The sequence below is a fragment of the Sturnus vulgaris genome, chromosome 7, assembly GCF_052056855.1.
Source record: "Sturnus vulgaris isolate bStuVul1 chromosome 7, bStuVul1.hap1, whole genome shotgun sequence".
Classification (NCBI taxonomy): domain Eukaryota; kingdom Metazoa; phylum Chordata; class Aves; order Passeriformes; family Sturnidae; genus Sturnus; species Sturnus vulgaris.
Window position 1 is genome coordinate 32,978,388 of NC_142249.1, and position 21,654 is coordinate 33,000,041.

General features: G+C 40.0%; 1 protein-coding gene across 2 annotated transcripts; it reads right to left on the minus strand.

Annotated features, from left to right (window-relative positions):
- Nucleotides 1–443: 443 nt before the first annotated feature.
- CFAP221 (cilia and flagella associated protein 221) lies at nt 444–20,830 on the minus strand. 2 transcript variants are annotated; one of them, XM_014871816.2, is made up of 25 exons: nt 20,696–20,830; nt 19,001–19,182; nt 18,484–18,584; nt 17,401–17,487; nt 17,200–17,295; nt 16,366–16,466; nt 14,215–14,318; nt 13,136–13,295; nt 12,587–12,707; nt 12,389–12,500; nt 12,066–12,174; nt 11,323–11,410; nt 10,125–10,214; nt 9,157–9,252; nt 8,443–8,533; nt 6,777–6,904; nt 6,239–6,319; nt 5,703–5,810; nt 5,429–5,584; nt 3,830–3,988; nt 3,345–3,439; nt 2,734–2,823; nt 2,414–2,530; nt 1,480–1,509; nt 444–891 (listed from the first exon to the last, which is right to left on the minus strand). In XM_014871816.2, exons 2-25 carry the CDS (start codon nt 19,134–19,136, stop codon nt 768–770), a joined length of 2,580 nt encoding a protein of 859 aa, XP_014727302.2. In that variant the 5' UTR covers nt 19,137–19,182; nt 20,696–20,830; the 3' UTR covers nt 444–767. The 2 variants fall into 2 exon arrangements, with proteins under 2 accessions (XP_014727302.2, XP_088024460.1); XM_088168334.1 differs by lacking the exons at nt 6,777–6,904; nt 8,443–8,533.
- Nucleotides 20,831–21,654: the final 824 nt, after the last annotated feature.

The following is a 21,654-nucleotide window of genomic DNA, read 5'->3' on the forward strand; positions in this document are numbered from 1 at the left end:
TTTCCATGCCTTTTAGTACAGAAGATATGTGCTTTTCAGCACAAACAGCCTTGACCACTCTGTAAAACGAACAATCAATTCACTATGGATAAAAACAATTTTGTCTGAAGTCCAGCTTGCTGACAAGAAAGTAGGAGACATCTCAGCTGCAAGATGATATGCTGAGAAATCTCCTTTCCTAGGAAATACACCCAGAGCATTATAGGTTTCTCATGAGGTTCTGCAGTTCATTCACTTAACCCATGCACACTCTTGCCAAGACCTGTGCACTGAATCAAATCCTTGAACACCTGATGATGTTTGGACAGCAGACAGTAATGGTGTTCAAGGCTTCCTTTTCCTTAAAAATACGAAATTTATGGTTTACTGTCAAGTCCGAGATTTAGCAACTTACCTGCAAAAATAAAAGGACAGGTCATAATTAAAAAAACAAAATCAGAAGATTTTGGTCATGAGGTCTTTTCACATTTTATTTGAAAACTGTGGGCTGTAAATGAATTCCCAAACTATTTACATGCTGGTACTGAGGTTTTCTGGTCCTTCACATCACAACAAAATAAGCAGGTGCAAGGCTGGGGTTTCTCACTGGAAACAGTGAGGAGGCACAGTGAGACTCCTTGACAGAGGTGCCATTACTGGTGGCTCTCTTCTCTTTGCATGAGGAGTTGCTGATCTCACTGAACAAATGTAAATGTAGCTGGGACAGGGAAGGCCTCATACATTAACAGGAAAAGCAGGGCCAGGCCATGCACTTTGTAAAATTACTCTTATCCCAGAATAAGAGTTTTATTAAGTGCTTTCAGCTTCAATTTCTCCAGATGTTTTTGAACTTTCTCTCTGATCTTGTTGTTCTGGAGTTGAAAATGTCCACCTGGACCATTGTGTGGGTCTCTGCAAGAAATTTAAAGCATCATTTGTATTTATAATAATCAGGGAAACTACTTAGGAATGTCTTCAAAATCCAAAGAAAGAGGCACTCGTGATTTCTTTTTTCATAATGAACACAGAGAGTATTCAATTACTTATGCAGAACTGGAAAAGCAGCGAAACTGTGGAAAGAACACTTAACTCTTGGCTTGGCGAATTAGAAAAGTTCACCATCTGACAGGTAAACACAAATTGACTATTACATTTTATCCATGTAGGAACGCATGTTGTGACTGCCAGAACAAGAGCAGCCACATGAAAACGTGATTTGCCTCAAGGACAAAAGTGCTGAAACTGCTGTAGAGCAGCAATATGTTCTCTGTCATCTGCTGAAACACCAATCTAATAACAACAAAGAACCTTTCAGTGACAACATAAAGGATAGGGACTTCATTGTTTGTTAAGAAATTTTTGTTTCCCTCGTTACAAATCCAGAATAATAGGGAAGATTTCAACAAGAAAATATCAATACTCAGAGTTGTCTAATATTGATTTTTTTTCTGAAAATATCTAAGATTTAAGAAAGAAAATTAAGGTTTAAAAATTACTCACCCAGGAAAAGCTCCATCCAGCATTGTATCACTGTGGAGGAAAAAGGTCACTCGTTAGTTACACAAGCTGCTCAAATCCCCATCTTCTGACAACTAATGTCATAAAATGTAAAAAACAGCACTGAGTGCAACACATCTACATTTTTACAGCAAATTATTTTCAGTCAGTGCTGTATTAATCACTAGACATCAATCAGTGCTTTGTCAGAGACCTCACAATATGCAGCACTGTTTTAAAGTTTAATGGCTGACAGATGAATGGGATTTCAAATGCCAATCAAATTATTCCCCTCTGAAAGTAAAGCAGACATTCAAATCTCTTGATAGCTCTGAAAGTTTCAGGTTATCTTGCACATCCTGGTATCTAAGCCACATCATGACTACTTTAGAGGGGACAACTGTTGGAGAGAAATGAATTCACTGCTCCAAGGTTAGAACTCAGCATTTTCACCTGTGTTGCCCTGCAGTCACTTGTCACCCACACTGCCTGCTGTGATGTGTGTTGGGGGAGTGTGAAGCTTAGGCAGAGCAAACACGAAACAATCCTAAGAGAAGCTAGAGAAAAAAGCACCATGCCAGTAGGAAATTCTAAGAGCCCTTTTCTCTGCCAGCATTAATAAATATGCAACCAAAAGGGTCGATGAAAAGTAAAAGAATGGTCCAAAAATGTTGAACATTTCTGAGAAAGCAAGCAAACTGCCTCATACGGAGATAACCATAGTGAGAGAGATCCAGGCCAATGCATCATGTTCACAGCTGCTTTCTGAAGTAAAATCCAGTGAAAATTTGCAGTACAAATTTGCTTAAAGTACTAGATCTGCATCCCATTTGTGATGGAGGCCCTAGAGCATCTCATTATGACTTTCTATGCAGTTCGGAAAGGGATGCTTGACTTCAGATTTCATTCCTCTCTCCTAATTTCAAAAAATACCTACCTTTCTTTTTTTGCTGATTCTTCATCTTTTTCTGAGAGTGCCTCCTCAATCTGTAGAAATTCAGCTTTCACCATCTCTGGAGTAAGAATCATGTTGAACTCAGCTTCATCTGTCTCACTAAAAATTAGTAAGATGATGAACAATTTGCCTTTGCCCTTTTGAAAATATTTTTTTAGCCAACAAGAATAAAAGTATGTTTTATGGAAAAGAGACTTCGTGCTTTTGCCTTTGAGGATCTCTTGGGACAGGTTTTGACACATCCACAGAAGTAGTTTAGACATAGTCAATAACACCATATACAGAATAGAGAAGAAACTTACTGGTCAATTATGTTCTCTTTGTCTCTTTCAGGTAAGTCACTCAGCACAGGTGGTACATCTCTTGGAAGCATATCTAAATTGTAAGGATCCCTGTGATGGAAACTGTATTAGTTTAATATACTAATACTAATGGTATTTTCATATTTTGAAGCTTCACAGCAGTTGCAGTTACAATGAAGATGATGTACTTTTAAATATTTGTGGAAAATCTGTCTGGACCAGAAACTGCTGTGATATGAGAGAATGTGAGCCTGAGAGATGTTGGCTACCACTGGATGCAAGTGTCCATAAGTTAAAGATTTTACAGACCGAGTTTGTACCTCCTGGGGTCTTCTAGGACTGAGACAAGAGGCTCTCAGGAGAGGTGTTACTGAAAACCCAGACTGGAATTCTCCTTCCTGGGCTAGGCATTTCATTTAATGGTATTGTTCTTAGCCCACCCTTCTAGGAGCTCAGTAGGAGTTTTTTCTGTTGGTTTGGATTTCTGAGCAACAATTAATTCCACCTGTAGGCCCACTTTCATTTGTGGGACTAGTGGCTGATCAATATAGTTACAAGGCAGCAGAAACTAGTGCAGGATAGAGGCATTGCATATTCAAATTCTTTCTTACCTAAGTGCTGTATTTGTCAATGTGGGAATGTTAGATAAAGTGGAATACTCCAGTGGTGAGAATTTTCTCCATTCCATTACTCCACGAATCACTTCCTGAAATGATAAGCAATTCACAATTAGACCTCTAATACACAATGCTGTGGGGAGAGAGGCTTGCAGAACAGAGCATCTTGGCTGAAAATTGAATTTCGGGAGCTGAATAGTTCAAAGATCCTTCCATCACTGTAAGGATGTGAAAATACAACAGTGAACACATGGAAAGAGCAAAGAAATGCTTAGGCATAAATAAGAAACATGGATAAATCCTAACTAGAACTAGTTATTTTGAGTCATGTACTGACTATTTAGGTGCATGCATAATTTATATTTGGAAATAGCTTCTATCTAGAATAACTCCACCTTCCATTTTGGTTCCTCAGAGCAAGTTCTCAGGAAGAGCATACCCAAGACAGGTACTTATACAATAAACCCAAAAGGCCATACCTTGTGATCCAGAAATTTCTTTTGTGTGACTGGAATACTGGATCCTTTGGGACATTTCTTGGTAAAGGTATATTTTGGATGAGGACAAAGATGATACTCAATATTTGATTCACAATAGGCCAAAGGAAGTAAAAACGGAACTAATCCTGGAATGGGGTTCTAAAAACAATGAAGAGATTATTTTAATAAATTGTTCTGAGTACCATAACATATCAAATTAATGAAAATTCAGTTCTTACAACAATGTTGTCTCCCCAGATTCAAAGCTTTGTCTCATTGTGACTGTTCTGTTTGGTATGATCCTTTATTTTCTCTATCTTCCCCTCATCTTACAACCTTGCCTAATTTATTCTTGATCCTTACTGTCTAAAATACAGCAATTTGGCTGTTGTCTCCAAGTCTGGAAGAAAAAAATTACTGCCTAATTACTCTGAAATCCATTGCTGATTCCCCGAATAGTTCAGAATCCAAGAAGGGAAAATGGACTTGCTATAGTGGAAGCCAGTGAACATTTTGCCATCCATTTCCCTGCACTAGCATCTGTTTCTGGATAAAGCCCAGTGTTGGGTAGTGTGGGATCAAGCTGTGCCTGGCTCTTACACTGATGTGACAGAGGGATGAAAGTGATGCACAGAGGATCTCATCAGCACTGGAGTCCTGGCTGCATGTGAGGAGGACAAGCCTACATCATAGATGTTCTGCCAAGGTGACCAGACTGGCACAGTGGGCTCTGGTCCCTGGCAGCCAGGGAGGGCTGGGAGCCAGAGCCACCTAAGGCAGGCACAGTGCCATGCTGGCTGGGACATGTGCCCATGCACAGCCCTGCACTGAGCCCTACAGCTGTCTCTGCCCCAGAGGCGCCTGGGGACCTCCAGGCTGTGCTGCACTCTGGGAAATACCTCCTGCAGCTGGTGCCGAGTAGCACAACCTACATGTCAACAGAAAACCTTCCCATACAAGTAGCAGTGATTTTTTGAATCTCTGTGCCTAATAACTTGGAAATGTGGTTTGGGATGCTGCGAGAACTCCTACAAACTGTAAGGCAGCAGGATGCAATGCAAGCAGAATTTGACTTCACTTTTTTCAGTTTACCAAAGGATTAGACAGGTCTGTAGTCACTCAGCTGAACAGCAATAAAAGACTGCACCTGTCCTATCTACCTGGGCAAGAATGTGAGGTTACAGATGGACAGAGATGCCAAGATCTTGCTTTTCCTCTAACATCCAAATGGGGGAAACAAATGGAGAAGAGGGAGAGGTTCCATGGTGTTCCCAGAAATCTCGTGATCATTGATCATTTGTGGAGTGTCAGACTGGAAGAGTCTCCAGTTCTTTGCTTTCACTGCAATTTTGTCTTATCATCCTTCCCCTGAACTGATCAAAACCCACTCTAAACTGAAATGGTGCCCCTCTCAGTGGGATGAACTCTGTAACTCCTATCTATCAGAGCTTGCACCACGAAGGATTATTCTCATTCTATATAGTTTTATAACCAATCTGAGTATGAAAACAGCCCACAAATTCCACATCAGGTTTCTGATAAAACAAGCACACTTCTGCTCCTTTCTTAGGTTCTTTACGGAAGCCAACTCCTACTTACAAAAATGCGAAGTGGGTTGCTCTCTGTTGGGTGGACTAAAGCTTGGGGAGGAACCAGGTTTAACAGGCTAATATCTCCTTCTGCTGCTTTTTTGTCAAATTCTGTCCTCTGAGAGAGCTGCCCCTCAGGAGAAGGAACTACTTGAATCAATTCATCCTTGAAAAACACAGACATTAGAGATTTTCAGAGTATAGTAAATATTTCAGTATAAAATGTTGAGGCAAAAATTAATCAAACAATTGTGGAAATTTAGGGTTGGGAGTGACTTTGTTACCTGGGCTCCCTGCCTCAGTGGTCGGGAAAGTTTAACAGGTTTGTAACTTGTAGCTGCATAGTGTGTACAAAATGGCTGATACTTCATAAGTTCGCAATGCTGAGGAACCTAAGTGCAAAGAAAAAAGATGTGCTGCAGGAACTGATAATAATCACTTTCAGTTAACTCACAAATGGACCAGAACGCTTGTCTTTATCATGGACACATCACATCTCCATGGTAAAAGACACTTGGAACACTCTCCCAGAACATATACAACCAAAATTTCAAGAAGCCATACTTCACCAGGACTTTGATCTTTGAGATACAATAATTTCAGCTGAGGTGATTCATCTCTGCCTGGAGAGAGGGGACTATTGCTGACTGTAAGTAGATTACTTATAGAAACTGGTGAGACTTGGCTTTGATAAAAGAATGCTAATCATACAGCCTTATCAAGACAACATTTTTACTGGGCTGTGCAGAGGCCACTGAATCAGGCTGAAAACATTTAATTGAACAGGTAAGAGAAACCTGAGGGAGCTGCACTGACGCACCTTCAAGTCGTAAAACGGAAGAATGTGTTCGACTTTCACGTCCACAGATTCAATAGGAACTAGGCCAAGAGCATCAGGTGCCTGAAACAGAACAGTATTTAAAACCAGTTTTATGGTGGGCATTTTGTTTTGTATTGGCAGCAATCCATGAGCACAGCTAATTGAAAACATATGGAAATAATTATGCAAATGTTTATTTTATACAGTTTGATATTTCTGCTGTTCTTTCTTGGACCGCAGCATTTCAGTTATGTTTTTTTTGCTTTTCTTCTGAAAAATGGATGTTAACTAACTCTGAACATTAATGCATTGCTCCAGTTTTAGGATACAATTAAGAAGATGAAAAGATTTTTTTGTTGTTTTCAGCAGAACCCTTAGCAAATCTGAAGTCCTGAAATAATTTGTCAGGACCCCAGAACATCAGTCACACTGTGAAATTTTAATAAAAGGACTACCGTCCCTGGGGCAACGTCTTCAACAACATTCTATCTAAAATTCTATCTAGAGGGCTGACTAACATTTGAATTACTGTACCTACCAAATAACTGTCTAGTTCACGGGAACTGAAAAAAGGGAATTCAAAAGGCAATATACGATCTTCAGATATGCTGAAAGAAAAGTCCTTATGTTCTTCACTCTTCTCTGCTTTGCTGAAACTCCTGCTTTCTGTCATGAGTGGAAACCAAATATTAAGATTTTGTAATATATCTTAATACACTATTTCAGAAATAGAATCAAGCCACAAAATGTATTTACCTTTCTCCTAAACCAGGATGTCTAGTAATTTTAATATAAAAAGTAAGTTAATACTTCCTAAAGACTTTAAATGTTACATCTACAAGATATGAGCACAATACTTTGAATAGCAGACAGATTTAATTTCCCCTTCCCTAAATAGACATTTCAGCCCACTGCTTCTAACATGGTTCTCAGCAAGGCTGAGACAAGTCAGAGGCCTCCCTTACACTAAATGTCATTACACCTTCTATTTGCAGCATTCCTGCATCTCCTGCACCCTGGGAATTAAAAGTGCCTATCTGCAGAAGCAAGAAAAGGCCTAATGTGGAACAGTTTGTCTCAGGAGCTGTCAAATTGTATATGTCTACAAGGGAGTGGGAAATAGAGAGACTCAAATTCTTCCCTGTCTCCCCTTTACCCAACTGTGACTCCCATCCAAAGCCAGTTTTCTTCTACAGTATTAAATAACAAGTCACTTTTCCATACCAGCACATTCATTTCAGTGTAAAAAACCCCAAATAATTGATAAAACCACTTCTGTAAGAAAACAATGAGGACAAAAACTCAACCCAGTACTGGCCACCTGGCAACGTGTCTCATGGTTCCTACTGTCTCATTTCACTGAGTTCAGACATCTTGCCTTCATCACATTCAGATGTCTTTCCCCCTTCCATCCCCCTGCAGTAAGCTCCTCTCATCCTGTGACTTTCACCTCTTGGTTTCCACCTGATCTGTTCATCTCCCTATCTCTTTCATTGCTCCTCAGGCCTACACATAGAGCCACAGAATGGTTTGGTTTGGGAGAGACCTTTAAAGATCACCTATTCCAACCCTTCTGCCAGGGACAGGGAGATCTATCATTACATCGGGTTGCCTAAAGCCTTGAACAGCAGCCAAAGGCCTCCCAACCTGGTCTTGAACAGTTCCAATGATGAAGCATCCATAGCTTCTTTCCTGTTATTAAGCAGATAGGTTGCTAAGAACAGTTAATCACATTTCTTAAACATAGTAAATAATGTGTATGGAAAATAGATGCATCTTGACTATAGCCATTTCCACCTTTTAGCAGGGCCTGTTGTCATAGGACAAGTGGTAATGGTTTTGAACTAAAATAAGGTAGTTTCAGACCAGATGTAAGGAAGAAATTTTTTTGCAACAAGGATGGTTGGAACAAGCTCCCCAAAGACGTGGTGGATATCCCATTCCTGAAAACATTTAAGGTCAGGCTGTACAGGGCTCTGAGCAACCTGCTCTGGTTGAAGATGTTCCTGCTCATTGGAGGGCTTTGGATTGCAGTCCAAATCACTCTATGCCTCTACATTGTCATGCTTCTATTTTTTTTCTGGAAGACTCCTTTTTAAGGACTCTTTCTTTATGTTCAAATGTAATGCACCTGACACACTGCAGCACAACCTGAATTATCATAGCCCATGGCCAAAATATCAGCTTGTTCCTCACATCCTTACCAGACACAGACCCTTCCTCCAGACCTGCAGCCTCCCTGGTCAGTCCACGGAACAGAAGCAATAAACGATTTAGACGAATCTGAACCAAAATCTGAGAGAACAATTTTTAAATTTAAGTCAAATACCCTAAGATTTATAGACACAGAAATACTGTATATGTTACACCTGTATTTATTCTCCAGATCTCACTTAGACATCTCTATTTTAGAATTTTTAATATCGTTTTCTGTTCCGGAGAAAATGGGAAGGAAAGATTTAAGAATGGATCTCAACTCTATAATGACATTACACAATAAATACAGTTAAAATTTTTACTTTAGTCTTACAGATTAATCAGACTTTTTTTTGGCTAGGTCCTAACCATTCAGCTGTGTTTACTGGCATACACAGATTAAACAGAGGGTGAACAGTCATTTAACCAGGGCCATATGAATATTTGTGGCTCGGAGAATGAGGAGAGTAAACAGCAACCTGCACTATGTTTTGGACCATACTCTATAGGGTAAAAGTGAAGAATCCTAGGTGTTAATACCAGATGGGGTACTTGGTCACCTCTTTATTTGTACAATACAGAAAAGAGCATTTAATTTCAAGACCTCAATATTATGAATATCCTAGCTAGCTGTGAACACTCCTTACATGCTGGTTGCATATTCTTTTGTGCTATTTCCCAGGTGTCATCCTCTCACGCTGAATTCTGGTCATTCACTTTACCTTGTATGCTGCTTGTTGGAATTTCCTGAACAGCCTCTTTCTGCTCTCCCAAGGGTTATTACGGAGCAAGTCGAATGTGGGATGGACACTTGGTTGCTATACAGTGTATTTTGAAAAAAGGAAACAGAAAATAAAAAAGACAACAATTTTTTACAACTAGATAAGGGGGAAATTTTCTTCATCCCAAGCCATTCTTTGGCCTGAATCCGTATGTTATTTCTAAACACTGAAATAAGGTCCAGTGAAAATATTTGCAGCATTGGCAGTTAACCAGAAGCCTTCATTGCAGGGCTTAATGGGAGGTAATCACCAAGTATTTGCAGATGTAGCATGGGGAATGCAGAGATAACGTGGCTTGGTCTGCATCCACACAAATGACCAACACAGACTATGACTTCAATGCACTCCATGGGCAGTTGGACAACAGAGAGAATGGACAGGGGCTCTACCAAACACACACTTTATCTTGCACAGACATGAAGTTGAAATAGCTGTAAGGACTCAAACCAGGTGCCTAGCAAATACAGTATCCTTTCTCCAATAATGGCATATACCCAAAGAAGAGTGAAAGACAACAAAGAGAAGGGCAAAAAATCTAAGTACCAGCAAGGCTCCTGTCAATCTGACCTGCAGGTAAAGTTTGGAAATCTTGTGATATGCTTAATCTTACAATGAGGCATGAGAAAGCTTCTCCTGAGAGATCTTTCAGAAACAAGCAATAAAAATCTCAGGTTAGGCCTGCAGATTTCCACTTGACTCTCATATTAGATCAGAACATTAGAAGATGAGTTGTATATGTAGCATGGTGCTAGCCCTACCTAAAAGCAAAATGGGAAATAAGGCACTGACACAGAAATAGGAGTATCAGGAGAAAAAGTGTTCAGTGTCAAAAATCTATGGCTATTTGTTAGCTTGGGAAGTGATAATTTAGTATGCATATAGCAGGCTATAAAAACATATGAACAAACCTGGTCAACATGCCGGGTAACACGTCTGAAGGAAACTTCTACTTCACCCCTCTGGAACTCCTGTTCTATGATAGGATCTCCTCTTTGGAGCTAATTTAAAGAAAAATCACATTAGCACAAAGTATGCAGTGAATTCTTTTTTCCACTACAATTAGGGAAACTCACAATGTAACACTCTGGAGGTGTTTAACAAAACACAGACTTCATTCCCTTTTAAAACGTGATTATTGCAACCCTTAAGAAAGTCAAACAAACTAAAAAAGTGTCTTTTCAGGTTTGAGTTTCAATCAAATCTCTGTCCTAATGAAACATGGTTTGCTTTGCACAGCCACATCAGCAGGTTAGGAAATAGGTGCTTCTAAACAAAGTTAACCTATATCTAATTCAGTGATACATCAATCTCACAATTTAGATCCTTTTCTCACTCATTTCCTTCTTTTTGGTATTAAATATAATGTTTTATATTGCCTAATTCAGTGTATAAATCAAACCTTTACCATGTGTATAAATAATTTCATTGCCACAAACAATTGGAAGGCAGTGGGATGCCAGAAGTACTTGAATACCCAGGAGGCAGGATAAGAGGGACAGGCTCCACCAGTCCCTGAGAGCTGTGCCACACTGGGAAAAATATTTCCTGCCACCAAGTATTGCTTATTTCTGTCGTCACATCTGTGGAAGGGGACCTGCAGTTTGCAGTGACTGGAAGAAACCAAAGAGAGAGGGTGAAAATGCAGAAGTGCAACCTGATGAATTGTCTCCCCATGGCTCTGTGTGGAGTACTGACTGGATCTAGCTCTTGGAATGTGAGCCATTCAGGACAGCAGCTCCTCAGAGGTACAGTACAAACAGAATTTTGGATGTGGTCTTGGTGCTGACAGGATTATGCTGGAATGTGGCACTCTGATGAGATTGGGTGGCTGGGTGCAAATCTACTCATTTGGGCAAATATTGTCACATTTCTGGTAACACCTTACCCTTCTTTCTGTCTACCTTCAAGATAAAAACATCCCTGAAACAGAAATGCACAGGCACAGTAAAGATATTACTGCAGTAACAAGCACAACTAGCACAGGTTTGCACTGATTAATGAAGAAAAACTGAACATGTAGAGAGCTTGATGTAATTCACAGGGCACTGCATAATCTGAAAGTATAAATTTGATTTTAAATTTACAGAAAAAACATCAAAGACTAACCTTGTATTGCTCTTCTTCTCTTTGTCGGCTTTCAATAATCTCTTTTTTAAACTCCACAGAGATTGGATCACTTCCCTTATGAACTTGCCTGCATTTACAGTGGAGACAAGAAAAATGCTTTTCTTAATGCACAGTTTGTTTTATTCAAAGGCTAACAGACTTATTCCCCTCTTCCTATGGTACCTAGGTGTCCATGGCATTCAGTGTATGAGCTGATCTGTGCATTTCAAACAAAACTATGATGTGCTTACAGATCCAACTATGTTCTGCTTTGCACCATATGATGTACAATAGAATAATGAAATCATTAAGGTTGGAAAAATCTTCTAAAATCATTGAGCCCAGCCATTAACCTAACACTGCCTAATACTCCACTAAACTATGTCCACATCTATCAGCACTACATCTACATGTTTTTGAACACTTCCAAGTGTAATGCTGCTCTTACTCTATTATTCATTTTAGCCTTGATTTATTGACAGTCGTGACAAAATCTTCCTTTCCCCTTAAGGCAATCAAAGTCTTCATTGGGTACTACTATGGATTACTACTGAGTCTGCTGTTAGTAGGAAAGAAAAAAAACAAATAAAACAAAAGTAATTTAGGTTAAAACAAACATATCAGGACCTGAAATGGTAGCATTCTGCACTAGTGGATATTGTATATATCATTCATAGAGGCCTTGATTAAGAAAATCCCAGTCTTGTTAACATGGTTAGCTAACATGGTTAACTAACACTTACCACTTTAGATGATTTGCTTCCTCTTCCTGAACATTTTGTTTGACTTTTTGTTGAAATATAGCATCCTTCATCTGTCTGGTTTTTTTCCCTTCTTTGCCTTGGGACAGGGCTGCAGGAACATCAGAAAGCCATATTACACCTCAGTCTAGATTTGATTTTTAACTGTGAAAACCATCCATTAAGATAACTGTACCCATTAATACATAAAGCTAAGGTGAGAGTTCTCACAGAAACAACAGTCACATCAGTGATTCTAAAGCCAAGCTCCTCATCAGAGCTACAAATAATGCTAAGATCAAGTTTATGCTGCTTAATTACTTTACCTTCTTTTATGTCCTTTAACTTCAATTTGCCTGGTTCCTGAATCAAAACAGTAGCTACAGCATACGGATTTGACAAGTCTGTGGGGAATCTGAGGTTCTGGTATTCAATTTCCTATGAGATATAAATTAATAGGAAGAAACAGAAACATGGAAGATTTCCAGCCCAGAAAAGTACTTGTAATTATTATCTTTTCACACCTTTAGTTTGTGAATAGGCTTTGACTGTGGTTGGCTGAACCGGTCTCTTCTCCACAACACAGGTTTTCCAGGCATAGCTTTTTTCTCTGGATGACTTTGCTGTTCATCAAAATAGTCTTTTCTGGATGTCAGAAAGACACATATTCCTTTCATACCTACTCTCTAAATGGCATATAAGTACAATTTTTTCACAAAAAAAATTAACTACAGCCCAAAAGGCTCAAAACCACCCACATCTTGCAAGGCCTCAACAATAAGAATAATGAGTGGGAATGATAGAAGCTGAGGATGTTCAACATTTCTTTAAGGATATGTAACTTCTCATTATAGTTATTTTGTTTGCTTCATTTCATACAGATTAAGGATGTTCTAAACAAACAATGTTAAAAAGCAGATACATGTATAAACAGTAGGATTATATGGGTCCATTGTAAGTCTCCAAAGAAACCAATACTTAAAACGATCATAGCAAAATGGTATGAAATCCCATTACATGAATATCTTCTAGAACTGGGCAAAAACACTCAAAGACCAGTCAGCTACACATACATCAGAGCCAGATGTGGTATTGATGTTCCTGTGAATACACACACATAGGGTTTTGAGTGAAATTCTGAAATCCGTAACTGCATTGCCATTTGTGCTGTTCCATACTCAAATGGGGAATACTTCACAGTTACTTTGACTTTTCCATTGCCTGGAATGATTCCTGTGATTGGAGGAGAAAAACAGTAAAGAGTCCATATAACATGAGCCCACTTAAGTACTGGAATTTATTCTGGGCTACTTTTTTTTAAACAACTTAATTGTTTGAGTGGATGGCAGTAAACATGGAAAATCTTTCAGGTCTCAAAGCATGTTTCAAAAATTGTCTGCTGCCAGATAATAGAAGATATTTTGCAATAGTGGAGAGATTTGACAGTTGGACTATTATATTTCATACTGCTGTGAAAATGACTGCCTGTTTATATGTAGAAACTCTGCACTTGCATCTGCTAGTCTTAAGTCTTTGGCATTTTCTGCTTTCATGGGCAAAGCATTTATAAACATATTCCTCTGTGCTCTTCCAAGCTAGGGGACTCATCTGGATTTGATGCATTACCTGTCTCTGCCTGACCTTATTTCCTTACTACCCATTCCATTATTTTCTCAACTACCTTAACCACCATTCATATCCCTAAACATTCAGGGTCTTTCCCAACCTAAGTAATTCTATGATACTATGACTACTCTGAGCACAATGGCTTCGAGTAGGAGATGAAATTTTTTAGTGCTTTTCAGATGGCCTTCAGCCATAGTTTCAGGCTACCAAAATTTCTGACTTAAGTTTTACTGGGATGACCCTTTTTTCGGGGATATTCTTCTGTGAAGTTAAAGGCTGCACAGACCATTTGGAAAGTCCCATATTTTGTCAGAGCTGGCATTTTGTCACAGCTGGGCATTGCCTAAAGAAACTTACAGCCAAGATGGCTATTTGCCATGAGGCTGCAAATGACTGGCAGCATTTACCTGCAAAACCTTTGCCTGAGGCAAAGGTTTTTTCTGTACAGCACTGAATACACTGTCACAAGTAACTACATTTAATAAATACAGATTTAACATTTAGAATTTTAAAGAAGTCAGTCTACCAAATGTTGGCTGGACAGTGAAGGCTCTGTGAGGCTGAATAATATCAATGTGGAATTCAAAATCTATGGGACAGCTGCACTGCAATGGGATAACATACTCCTTACTGAAAAGAGATAAAGGAAAAATTAAATTAATCAAAGTACAGTTGTTCATCAATCACAAGCTGGGAAATTGTATTATATACACCATGCACTAAATTACCTGCATTAGAGGGGTGAGTTATTAATGTGAAAATCATAATTTCTCACTATTCCCAAACAGCAAAATATTTCAGATCTTTCATCCCTCCAGGAAATAAGAGCTAAATCTTGATTTGAATGCTGGACATTACTTTCTCCTACCCATACAGAATTTAATTACGGAAAAAAAATTTAAAATTACTTTTTGGAAGTTATTTATGCCCATCCTCAAACTCTTACAGACTGGAATATCTAGCAAGTACAAACAATGCAAACTGGAGCAAAAATGAGTACAGAACCAGAAATCAGCCTTTTCCCATGAAATGAGAAAAGAAAGTGTTGAAAACTCCAACACATCAGAATGACTGAACTTTTAACCACTGTAGAAATAATGATGCTGGGGCCTAATTTTCAGAAGAGCCTTTTATGTCTCATGCAGGTTGTGTGAGGAGTATTAGCACACATCTTTTGAACCTGTCTTGCCTTTGCATGCAAGTGTTTTCACAGACCAAACTGAAACACAAAAGCATTGGTGCACCACCTTTCATCACCCTGCAAATCAAGATCCATTTACAGGCTTATTTCTGTTTTTTATCAGTTCTCTGACTGAAATCCTATCCTGCTGATTAGCAAAGAATGCATGTTACACAGTGTTCCTCTGGAAAGCACATTATAAAATGCCTAAAGAAATAAGTAGTAATAGCCAAGTTCTTTTTTCTCTGCCTGTTCACAAAGAAGATACAATGGCAGACTGGGCAGGCAGTTGGTTTTAGGGTATAGTGCAGCTTGCACAGCAACTAAAGTGCCTTAAAAACAAGCCAAATATGCCACCTGTTGCCTGATGGACCTTCTGTACCTAAGGAGAATGGTGGGTGGTAAATATAGATTTTTACCCTGCACTTATGGAAGTAAAAGGCAATTTTTCCATCGACTTCATGAGCTATGGATTACGCCAAAATTCTCTCTGGTGTTGTAAATACCAGCTATCTCAGAAAGCTTTCATTTTAAGAAACTTTTTAATAGTTTAATGTGGAAAAATACTGGTAAAACTTTAGGTTTGAAACCACAAATTTTGTCTTCAGGAGTTCTTCCAAATTTCCTCACGAGTATCTTTAAGCATTCCTGATGTGTTAAAAAAATTTCCATTATGTAAAATTATATTTTGTTCTCTTTCTAATATATTCTCAGGATTCTGAGAATATGAAAATTCTGTATACTCCAGCACTAAAATGGAACAAATAACAGAATCACATTGTGCCTAGAGGCCCTAGAATATCAGGAGTTATGTTCAGTCCTGTGAAAACTTGCAATGTTGTGATTCAATGAAGTTTAACAGACTAAAGGGGATTAGAAAAACAAACAAACAAAAAGACACAAATGTTATTCTGCAATACTGAGCTCACTTTTACTGCAGAATTTTGCATGTTTCTTGTATGTGCCTTCCCTACTCATATTTCTGTGCTTCAGAATACTCATGAGTTACTTTCAACTCATAGGCTAAAACAAAACCAGCTGCTAAGACTTTCACTTTCTAGAATTCAATCAAACCTCTACACTAATACAAATCACCATAAACACAACTAATATAGCAAATATACTGCACAACTAGGCCCTAATAAACAGAATCTGCCTTCTCCTTTTGCCCTTCCCAGTTCCTATTAACAACTGTTACTGATTACTTCACGAGAACAATCAGTGCTACATCCATGCAACAGACAAAGTAAAATGAAGTCTGGCTCATTAAATACAAGGGACAAAAAAACCCAGCCCCATCTTTGTATATGTTTAGCATGCACATCATTTACTTTATGGTGAATGTGCACCTGAAACAGTTCATGTACAGAATTATTTTGCAGTCCAAATGGTTGCTGAGTTTCTTAAAGTTTTCAAGATACTATATTGTATGAATAGAGGAAAATGGGACTTTTCAGGGTTTGGGTATTTGTAGACAAATGTGTCTCCTTAACTCACCTCTGACCAATCGACACATCAGACAGATTTATAAATGATGGAAATTCTACAACATTCGTAGTAGGGTAAGCATGCATGGGAACAACTAAGGTATCATCCCCCTGTAAACAAACAAAGTGCAAATATTTGCATCTTACCATTAGTAAATAATAGAACCATATAATGTGAAGAGTTGGAGGGAATCTTAAAGATCATCGAGTCCCAACTCCCCTGCCATGGGCAGGGACACCTCCCACTAGACTGGGCTGACCAAGGCCTTATCCAACCTGGCCATTACTCCTTGTTCTATCATTACAGTGCCTGATGAAGAGCCCTTCTCCAGCTTTCTTGTAGTCCCTTTCAGATACTGGAAGGCAGCTATGAGGGCTCCATGCAACCTTCTCTTCCCCAGGCTAAACAGCCCCAACTCTCTCAGCCTGTTGTGGAAGTAAAAAGTTTCTCTAGTAGAAGTGAGCATAAAATATCTTCAAGATTATCACTGTGTTGTACCTCAGAACATTAATATTCTACCTTCTTTCGGTATCCTTCTGTCTTTCCATACTTTATGCAACCCTCTAGAGCTCCTCCAAGCTGCTCAGCTAAGACATTAATTACATCAATATGTCACAAAGATTGATCTACTGGCAAAGAATAGCAGAATAAGTTATATAATGTTGCCTACTGCTGTTTAAAGAGAAATTTTTTTAATGTTTTAAGTTAAATACTCCAATCAAGACTCACTGGGAATAAATCTGTGTGTCTCTAGAAGATTAACTATATCTTTATCATTATCATCATGCTCTAATAATTGTTTCATTCCATTACAACTCACTATGTTTTGCAATGAATCCTCACCTCACAGTGAATTCGGATGCAGTCATAGTAATACCTCCATTCATCAGGGCAAAAATCAACAGTAACCACAAGGGACAAACCAGGGACAAGCCGGTGCTAGATAATGACCCAAAACAAGACAGAAGCCATGTAAAAGCTGCTTATATGGCACAAAACTTGTGCTGCACGCAAAGAGCAGTATGAAGACTTTCTGACACTTACTGTTTTGTTGTATTTGATCTGAAAATACATTGTCTGGGGTGGTATTATATGAAGGTTTACTGCATTGGTAGAAATACTTATCAGCTTCTGTAGAACAAAAGAATACAAAAACCACAAAACACTTTACAATATAAGAGGTCAGTTAAGAATGTCAACTGTACTTTTAGTAAAACCTTACATAGTGAAGAAGTAATAATTTTCACTTTAGCAGAAATAATTCTAAATATGCTCTGAATTTAAAAGAAAATTATGCAAAACTTACATCCTGCGTTTTTATTCTTCGGAAACAAGTCACAATTTTTAACCAAGGAATAACAGTTAGTCTTGCTAGGAAGATGCTACTATTGAATCAAATTCTGATGTTGTTTTGCTTATGTGCAAAAGGAACAAACATTTTATTTGGAACAAAAAATTTATTGATCACTTTTAGGGACATCTGAAACAACATTACATAATACTTCATGGTTCTGTTTTGGTGTACAATCAACAAACTTTTGGATAGTGACAGTTCATCCTGCAAAACTTCTTGCATTTGTTTATTTTCATTATATTCAGAGAACTTAGTCCAACGTAACTACCAACCTCTGTCTCAACACACTTAAAACACGAATAACAAAGGCAATTAAAGGGAAAGCAGAGAGCATAAAAGGAAATAGTCAAACCATTCACAAGGAAGGGCAATCAAACCTACGCATATAATTTCCTTTCTCAGAAAAAACTGTTCTTGGCAAAAGACCAGAGATGCTTTCAAAACTTTCCCACCAGTGAACATGTTTGCAGACACAGTGACAGTCCAAGGACATTCTGAAAACAAGTCTCTTGTGGAGTTAAAGCCCAAATCCTTCATTCATGATGTGCAAGTCACATATCACAAACAGTGATGCAGACACGGGAAACAGGGAGTATAAAGGAGGGTGATACTCACAGCCTGGTACTCATCTCTTCTGTTACCGCAGGACCACAGAATTTAAGTGCTGCTTTTTAGAGCACTCTGCAGGGCAAAGGCCTCATGACCACAAGAAGTCAACTCAGATTTTGCTGTCTTTTTATGAGCCCCAAGGGGATCCCTGCTCCAAAACTTACTAGCATCTGTTGGTGATGTTTTCCAACTTCATATCCTCCGTAGTGTAACACAGCAGGCTCAGCCTGTACAACTCTGCTCCTCTGACGTTCTGAAAAAATCTCTATAGACCACAAAACAGGGAGAAAAAAGAGACCAGAAACACACATGATGAGTGGTACTTACATTGATGCAGCCTAATTATACTATACTGATTTATTATCAAGGAAAAAAAATAAAGAGATTATTTTTCCTTTTAAGTAGGCATGAATTTATAAATGGAAAGTTATGGCACCATCCGCTACCCCAGCAGATCCATGATCCTGCCACCAGTCCATCTCTTGCAACAAGCCACCCCAAAACTTTACGATCAGCCAGGAATTGCACAGTCACTATTTCTTTCCTGGCTACCCCTCCCATGATTTGGGCTCTCAGGAAGCTGCAATTTAAGCAACAGGATGAGAGTTGTAAAAAAAATAACAGCCGAGTGTGTCCTAGAATTGCCACAAGGTTGGGAACAGTCAGAGAGCAGGAACTTACTTGATTCCAGCAGGTGATTGGGGACAGCACGTCTTTTTTTAGGTTCCTCCACAAGGCTGCTCAGGACACTGGGTACTTTCTTGAAGGAGCCCTGAGCAACTGTGATGTCTGGGGAGGCTGAGTGAACCAGGTCCATGTCAGGACAGAAACAGGCTCTCTATGGCACTAAAATTCCTCAGTGCCTGTGGTAAAACGAAAACAACATAATGGTCAAAATATCTCCTCTCACACTGGTAATATCTGTTGCTTAAAACTGCCTAAAAACATTTAGGAGAGGGAGTTACTTTTTTCCCCTGCTGAAGTAGATTACTCTGTGTGTGCTAAGAACAAGGAGAGAATGATTCCAGGAAAACTTGCTCCCACTGTGAGGCCTAGCACTTCAGGCATTTGTTCTGAGGCTTGCTGGGGACATTTGCCTTTCAGGTCTGTGTAAAACATCTCTCTCTTCCTTCATGTCCCCCAGAAGAGAGGAAGAGAGCAGGCTCTGTTAATTCCACCATCTGAACTGATTTCTGCAGAGATCTTTCAATCTCTCCTGAGTGTTTGAGTTGTTCACTTGCAGATGAATTTTAAATTTTTAAGTATTAATATGAGAGATAAGAAAACTGGCATTTGACTCTTTCGTTTGGATAGCATCATCTGGGTTATTTGTTCAGCGAAGATAACTGTAAACGCATAAAGCCATGGGCATTACAGATCCTGTGTTAAGTATGCAGCGTTATCAGAATATAAACTTCTCTAATGACAAGTGCAAATTTTACATAATAAAGACACCAGACATAATCCATCCACCAGAAATTATCTTTGTAAATACAGCACACAGAGCCCTTGGCTCTTGTATGAACTGGAGAACTGTGTGGAGAAAAAGACACGATACTTTTGGAACAAGTACTGAATTCAAAAGCCATACTGGGATTTTCAGCCCTCAAGCAGGCAGTACTCAACAGTTTCAAAGCTGAAGCATTACTCTACCTCCTCCATTATATTTTATGGTCTCATCTCTGGTATTTGTTTGATTTTCCAGTCTGCTTTAGATCTTTCAGGCACAACTTGAGAGGTGCTTCAAGCTCATAAAGGGCTGTTTTGATTTATGGCTTTGTGCAGTATTAAATAATAAATAAGCAAGAAGCTTAAAATAATGTGCTACCAGGACCCTGGCCTTCATAATATTTTCCACTCAATAACTCCAAGCACAAATTTTCCACTCACAACAGAAAACCTGTAAGAGGAGCGGCATTATTGTAAAGCACAACAGTAAATTTCTTCTGAGGTATAGACAAAAAAATTTCACTGCAAAAAAAAATTCTAAACATAAGGATAAGGCTTACATTTTTTCCACTTGTGTTCTTCAACTTTAATTTATACCACTGCCACCCTCCTTCTCCTGGTCAGCATTCCACATCGGGAATGCAAGGTTGGAAAAGGGGTAGGGAGACATGAGTCTCCTCAAAGGATTTCTGGTGTAACCTTTTCAATAATTTACAGAGATGATGCCATCATGGCTCACCAATTTCAATAACACACTGTGTGTTGCTCAAAGGGCGAATACAGGATAAATCCTTAAGGTCCTGGAATGTCTGAATACCCGACGTTCTTAAATTTTTCAGGACAGCTGTGCCTATTGAGACTTTTTTTATGTGTGTGTAAAGCCAACAACAGAGCTGTGAAACCCTGGGAGCCCATGGCAGAACTCACCCCAAACGCCCTCAGAGCAGGTTATTGCCCTTGTCCCAGTCAGCGCTCGGGCTTTCTGATCCCTTCTCGTGTCTCGGGGCTCCTCGAACACCTCACCGCACCAAAGGATGCGGGGCAAAGCCATGACAGCTGCGGGAGGCTGGAAAAGGCATCGCCGTACACGCAGCACCCACCTCCGCTCCCACAGCCCGAGGGAGCCCCGAAACAGCCCTGCTCTCTCTGTCAGCCGTCCCGGAGCCCCGGCACAGCCCGGTTCCCACTCTGAGCTCTCCAGGAGCCCCGGCACAGCTCGGTTCCCACTCTCAGCCCTTGACAAGCAAGGGTCTGGAGCGCCTGCCTTGGCAGCTGGGAGCTCACACCCAGCTAAGCACACAGCCCTTTTACTATAGTTTTGCTACAGAAACAAACACACATTTTACTATAGTTTTGCCACAGAAACAAACACACAGAACCGGCACAGCCCTCTCTCATCCCTCCCCGAGCCCCGAAAACAGCCCTGTTCTCTCTGTTAGCTCTCCCGGAGCCCCAGCACAGCCCAATTTCCCCTGTCAGCCCTCTTGGAGCCCCAGCACAGCCCGGTTCCCACTCTCAGCCCTCCCGGAGCCCCGGCACAGCCCGATTCCCCCGGTCAGCCCTCCCGGAGCCCCGGCACAGCCCGGTTCCCCCGGTCAGCCCTCCCGGAGCCCCGCCACAGCCCGGTTCCCCCGGTCAGCCCTCCCGGAGCCCCGGCACAGCCCGGTTCCCCCGGTCAGCCCTCCCGGAGCCCCGCGGCCTGGCCCGGCCCGGCCCTCACGGCGGCCCCGCGGCGGTCGCTCGGTAACGGGGCAGCCGCGCTGGGCCGCACCACTCGCGGCTGGGCTGGGCGGGACGGATCCCGCGGATCCCCACAGCGGCACTCCAGCTCCTCTGATGGCGAAAGCACAAAAAAATAGGAAAAAACTTTTTTTTATTTTTTTTTT